This window comes from Gorilla gorilla, chromosome 8, assembly GCF_029281585.2.
Source record: "Gorilla gorilla gorilla isolate KB3781 chromosome 8, NHGRI_mGorGor1-v2.1_pri, whole genome shotgun sequence".
Taxonomy (NCBI): Eukaryota; Metazoa; Chordata; class Mammalia; order Primates; family Hominidae; genus Gorilla; species Gorilla gorilla.
Genome location: NC_073232.2, coordinates 119,443,604 through 119,450,180, shown reverse-complemented (window position 1 = coordinate 119,450,180; position 6,577 = coordinate 119,443,604). Strand labels below are relative to the sequence as shown.

Below are 6,577 nucleotides of genomic sequence, written 5' to 3'. Positions count from 1 at the left end.
AGTAGAGTGAGCAGTAAGAGGCTGTTGTGGTAGTCCAGATGAGAAATGATGATAACTTAGACGAAGTCGTGGCATATTTGTCACGTGCACAATGAAAAGACTCCTTATTGGAATTACAGATTTATGTTCTCTACTAGCCTTTGATATCAATTACTTTCCTAACAAATGACTCATTCTTATTATATTATATTAATAAAAATCTATTGGATTGCTTAGTGGGTTGTTGGATTGAAAACATCTTGAAATAGACTTCCTCCATGATTAGCCTATTTATTGTAGTCTTCTGGATAAGGGGAATAATTTAGGAAATTACTGGTACTTTCCGCTTCTGTTTGTTGGCAAAAGTAAATGGGGAGCAGAGCCATAAAAAATAAAATGAATCCATCTATCTACATATGAACAATACGACTTGCAGCCAATGTCATCCACACTTGTGTAACTTCTGTCTCAAATGAATAATTAAAATCAGGCATTAAAAACTTGCCTGCTCTCTATGAACTCCCAGCAAAAGGACTGCAAATGCTTTCGCTTTAAAGGGATCATTCTGACAGGTGTGTTTGAAAAGAGGTTGTAAATTCTGGGAAGGAAAAATCTACTCTACTTGTACCAGCATTCTTCAGGAAGCGCTTCCATTTTGAAACCAAAATAACATAAATGGTGGTAGGGCAATGATAGACTAAGGCCAGGAAATCTGAATCCACTAATGTCTTCTTTTCCATTTCGCTTCTTCCAGCCTATATTTGGATGATAATTTATTTGGGTTCTGATTCTTTAATCTGCTTTTCCTTTCTTGGAGGAATTCCCATGTACTTATCCAGACTGGAAAGGAGGTTAGCAGGGCATAGAAAGAAGTCATTAAGTAAATGATCCTGCAAAGCTCTAAAAACCTTTCTGAGGAAAGAAAAAACGACCGCTCTGGGTTTTGACAAAGAACATTTGCAATTTGAGGAAGAGAGAGGACCTCTGGCTCTCCTCTCCTCCATCTAGAGGCCATAGCCTGCCAGACAGCCTTTCTGTTTTGGAGGATTCAGGCATAAAGGTGCTTTTGCTTGTATTTCTTCTTTAACGACAAACAGGACACTCTTTTGTCCTTTTAGGTACTCAAGTTTAATGGCTGAGAAGCCTGCCCTCCTTGCATTTGCACTTTTTCTGCGCTGGTCATAAGAACAAGAACTTAGGCCGATATTTTACAACACCTCTCTGGATTGGATTGATATAACGGACGTTTTCTTGGACAACATTAGAAAGAATTTCATTAATTGAAGAGCAATTATCACTCTGTATTACTTTGAACTTGGCCTCATCGCAAACACGGTATACAGATTTTTCAGTGAGGTTATTATTCTAGTATGAAAATGAACAAAAATGTAACTAGAAACTGGAATCGGTACTATTTTGTTGTGTCATTCATTTATTCAATCAGTAAATATTCATTAAATAATGTAATAACATGTACCTAAGAGAATATTACGTATATGAGACTGCAAAGAAATCTGAAACCATTTCAACCCTTAGAAGCAAACTGTCTACTTTAAAAAGGATTGGATTTTGAGAAATTCTTTGCCATTTTCAAAGCCCATTCACCTGCTATAAATCTTCATCTGAACTTACGAATAGTAGCAGGGTGCTAGGCTGGGCAGATACTATAATCATACAATTATAGAATTTTAGGAGCGGAAGGGATTTTAAAGGTCATCTAATGTGACCATTTAATTTTAAAGCTTAGGAAGCTGAGAGATTGTGATTTGTCTGAGGTCCCAAAGCAAACCAGTGGCAGAGCACCATCACAGACTTGCTATTAGGGATCTCAAAGGGTGTGGCAGTAGCACTGGGCCAGGCACCAAGTGACACAGAATAACTATAAGTACTGTGCCTCCTTTCCTGTATTTATTTGTTATGCAGATATGCATTAGACTCACAATAAATCTTTATTGAACTAATGACTGGCAGATTTCCTCCCATGTAGGGTACTGTGCCACGTACTGAGGAAAATGGTAAACATAAAACAGGTCACTTCTTCCAAGTTGCTCGAAATTTGATCTTCCTGTCCTCAATGAGTTTGCAGTCTCTTAGGGAAACCAAGATATATACGCTTAAAAAACGCGTAGTGGAAAGCGTTTTCTTAAATATGATTGCATGCAGGAAGATTGGGTTCAAATTCAGTGAATGCTTTAGGAGGTTAGGAGAGAAATCTAAGCGTTAAAATTGATGGGAAAAAAATCCCCCAAACTAACACACACACACATACACACGAGATCATTTAATTACATCACTCTCTGCTGCTGCCTTTCCGGGATCTCCCCCCAGGCTGGGACACACAGGCTCTGCTGCGGGTAAGGTCAAGATGCCAACTCAGGAAGCATAAGAGAGGGAAGGAGCAGAAGCCCACCCATCCCTATCTCCTCAACTAGAAAAGACCAGAAAGACGGAGAAAAAAGGAAACAGCAACATAGACTCATAGAAACAATAAAGCAGGAATAGGAAGCTCCCGACACATCGACTGCTCTGGGAGCCCGGGGTCGACCGCCCCCGCGGGCAGCGTGCGCGGACTCAGCGCCGGGACCCGCGGCCGCGGGGGCGCAGAGTGGGCGGCGGGGAGAGGCGGCGGCAGCGCCTGCGAGGCCGAGGGGAGGTCGCCGGCGGCGCCTCCAGCGCCCGGAGACCCGGTGCGCAGCGCAGCTCGGCCGCGGGACGCGGCGCCCGGAGCCCCGGCAGCGCCTGCCCTCCCTCCCGCGTCGCCCGCCAGCGCCCGCGCCCGCTCCGCCAGTGACTTCAGCTCAGCTCCACCCCCGCGCGGCGGCGGCTCGCTCCGTCCGGACCCGCGCTCGGCACAAGCCCAGCCCGGGCGAGCGGCCGCCACCTGCCCGGCGCCGCCTCCGCCCGCCCCCACCGCGGCGCAACTTGGATGGAGTTGGGGTCCTGAGCGCCGGCCCCCCACAGCCGCCAGCGCAGAGCTCCGCGCCGCCACCTTCGTTCTGGGACCCCTCTCTCCGCTGCTCTTCGCTCCCGCGATGGGAAAAGTTGGCGCCGGCGGCGGCTCCCAAGCCCGGCTGAGCGCGCTCCTCGCCGGCGCGGGGCTCTTGGTCCTGTGCGCCCCGGGCGTCTGCGGCGGCGGCTCCTGCTGCCCCCCGCCGCACCCCAGCTCGGCTCCACGCTCGGCCTCGACCCCTAGGGGCTTTTCCCACCAGGGGCGGCCAGGCAGGGCTCCTGCCACGCCCCTGCCCCTCATAGTGCGTCCCCTGTTCTCAGTGGCCCCCGGAGACCGAGCGCTATCCCTGGAGCGGGCTCGGGGCACTGGGGCATCCATGGCGGTTGCTGCACGCTCCGGCCGGAGGAGACGGAGCGGAGCGGATCAGGAGAAGGCAGAACGGGGAGAGGGCGCGAGTCGGAGCCCCCGGGGAGTGCTAAGAGATGGAGGGCAGCAGGAGCCTGGGACTCGGGAGCGGGACCCGGACAAAGCCACCCGCTTCCGGATGGAGGAGCTGAGACTGACCAGCACCACGTTTGCGCTGACGGGAGACTCAGCACACAACCAAGCCATGGTCCACTGGTCTGGCCACAACAGCAGCGTGAGTAGAATGGGACTGAGGGCAAAGGGGTGGAAAGATGGAAAGGGTTAAAGTCGGCTGTGTGATCTGATGGAGAATTGGGGGGAAATAGGGTTTCTGGACATGGGAGATGCTGCAAACTGGTCTCTGCCCACTTCCCCCAAGAGTTAACATCACCTACTAGGAGACCAACCTCCCCATCTCTCCCACCAACACCACCAGAGTCCTCTCCAAATGCCACAGCTTCAAACTGAGGAGTCAAATCCCTGTTTCCTGTTGCCTTGGTCGCATTGGTGTGTGGAACTGAAGACCAGGTAAACAAAGGGGTTAAAGTTCTCCTAATACAGAGATGAAAGGGTTAAATTTACAGGCAGGCTGACATCCCCTCAAGTGACTTTCCCTTTACTTGCCAGACCTATGTACTGGCTCAAAGAAGATTAAGAAGACCCATATATGTAGGCGTTTTATTTTATTTTATTTTAATTTCATGCAGAGCTCCTAACCCCTTCTTCCCCACAAGGGAGAACTGCAGTGGAGAGTATATAAGGTGTTCTTTAGTGTATCCTCTGCTTTAGGGACCAAGTGGATGCAAGTTTCAGGGCAGGAACTCTCCAGCATCTTCTAACAGCACTAAGCGAGTGTGTTTTGAGAACTGGGGCTTTCCAGCCCGTGAATGAGCGGTTGTTCTCTGGCATGGTCAGTCCCAGGAAGATCAGATATATCCCAGTGACAACAACTCCCTGTTCTCCCCCATTGCCTGACCTCCTCTAATGAAGAGCACAAATAAAGGCTTAACATTCCCTTTAAGAAGGCAGGAAAGGGATTGCTCAATTCCAGGAGGCTGGATTCCAGGGGTCTTAGGATGCAAGTCCATGAGCTTTGGTCATATCAGGAAAGGTTTTAGATTTTCAGAAAAGCTTGCATGTCTGCAATCTGAGGGAGCTATTCCTGTTTAAATTGAACCTAGAAACTTCGGTGAGTTGAAATAGTAAAGAACCAGCTTTGATTGTAATAACTAAAAGTGATTTTAAAGTGTGGAAACTTCTCCAGACATAGACAAGAACATAACAACCAAGGATGGGTAAAATGGGGGAAAAAATTTCAAGTTTTACAGCTTCAACCAGGTAATTGAGATTGTAGTGTTTCTAATATGCACAATTTACGCAGTCTGGAACCTTTCAAAACGTTTTCTGTTGTGATGTAATTCCCAGAAACCTTCCCAGAGAAGTGCCACTTTAGTGAGTTGTGCTCATTGTCAGCTTTTTAATGAGAGTTGTGAACATTTTAAAATACTAATCTGTCATCATGAATTCCTTGGGTACATAGATATAAATTGTATTAAGGCACATCATGATAGATAATATTTAGCATTGATGTATCTGTCCTGAGAGTAGTAGCAGGATTTTCCCTACAGTTCCTCCTTCATGACAGAGTCTGTGATTTTATATGGTTCTCAGGAGTGGTTTGATCAAATAAATGAAGCTGAAATTCTTTCCATTCAAGTTCTGGAGACCCTTGCCCTCATTCCTTACCTTAACCATTATATCTTTCATATCATAGCCACTAAAATTAATCCTCTAATTTGAACTCGAATCTTCTTAAACTGATTGAATAACTTTCACACTGCTTTAAGTGATTAACTCAAAGCTTCTGGCTTTAAGGGGAGATTTGAAACACATCAAACATGTTAGCTCTTGTTGCGTTAAGAAGTAAAAGACTTTGGACTCAAAATGTTTCTGGCTTTTAATGTAATTCAAGCTGTAAAATATCACTCACCCATTAGGACCTCTTTTTTTTTAGCTCATCTCTTGAAAGATCTTGGAAAGAAAGAGAAAAGTAGAATACATCTTTGGCAAATTTTTAACCTCCGTTTAGGAAATGGTGCCAAGCACTGCCAGCATTAAAAAATAATAATAAATGGTGCTTATAATTCTAGTAGGGCTTATTAGGGTCAGGGCATTGAACATGCAGGCAGATCTGAGATAGCGTAGGAAATAAGGTGATGAGTGTTAAAGTTTTGATCACTCAAATCATGTTAACTAATGAGGTGAGATTTCTGCCCCCTGAAGTCTCTTATTCCATAAAGACCTCTTCTGACCCAGTCTCTGCTCTGGTCATCACACACAAAGGTGTTTCTTCTTTTTCTTTTTTAAGTATATACATACAGATAGTGGAGAAAGAGAAATAGTCTTTATCTATGTCCTCCAAAACAAAGCCAGTCCTACGTATCTGGACCAGACTCAGAGAAAGTTTAAAATATTTTTTAAAGGGAAAGAAAGCATAAATAAACTTTTTTTTTTTTTTGGCCGTTTTGTAGAATGCAAAGCAGAGTGGAGACCTGAATTCTAGTTCTGCTTGTTTGTGGTTTGACCGAGGCAAGTTGAGCGTCCGCTGAATGTGGATTTTTTCATCTCTAAAGTGGGGGCTATGCCGGTCAGATTAACTACAGAGAATGAGGAGCCAGGCTATACATAAGAGGGCAGTGTGACTTTAAAGCCTCATACACTTGTTTGGAACTCTCAACAGCACTTCACTTTACCCCAGGGTGGGAAATCCACTAATTGAAACCCGAGAGCCAGATTGGAGTGGTGGAGGGGCATGGGGGACTCTTATCTTTTCACATTTAGATGTCCTCCCCTATAAATCTGCCCCCAGACCCATTCAGGGCCACAGGCAGTGCACATCCTGTGGACCCCTCTCACCTTTAGCAAAAAGCCTTTGCTATGAAGAGTCTCTGATTATGACAACACCTGCATTCAAGGTGCAAATGCATGGTAATTATAGGCTGCTTGTCAATCTGGTGAGGAATTCTGGATGGTTCACTCACCTCCTTCCCTTCACTTTCCTGCCCCCTCAGCTGTTGGACTTGAGCAGTTGTATAAAGACATGTCTGTTTTGCCTCGTCTGTGGGTGTGATGTGATTCCTCTGTACTGCAGTCTCGATTGATGGAAACTGTTGCTAGAGTTGGTGGAACACCTGGGGGGATCTTCTGGCATGAAAGGTGCTGGGTATGAATCATTTGTCATGA

At 46.1% G+C, this 6,577-nt stretch overlaps 1 protein-coding gene across 6 annotated transcripts in view; it reads left to right on the top strand.

Annotated features, from left to right (window-relative positions):
- The first annotated feature begins 2,465 nt into the window (after positions 1–2,465).
- The window catches only part of SORCS1 (sortilin related VPS10 domain containing receptor 1), a 588,824-nt gene continuing 584,712 nt past the window's right edge, over positions 2,466–6,577 (top strand). For 4 of the 6 annotated variants that reach the window (XM_055354007.2, XM_019035468.4, XM_055354009.2 and 1 more), the window contains exon 1: positions 2,803–3,569. In XM_055354007.2, coding sequence (XP_055209982.2) covers positions 3,012–3,569 — 558 coding nt within the window. In that variant the 5' untranslated portion in view covers positions 2,803–3,011. Of the gene's footprint in view, positions 3,570–6,577 lie in introns of all 6 variants that reach the window. The other 2 variants (XM_019035469.4, XM_055354006.2) reach the window with 1 other exon arrangement.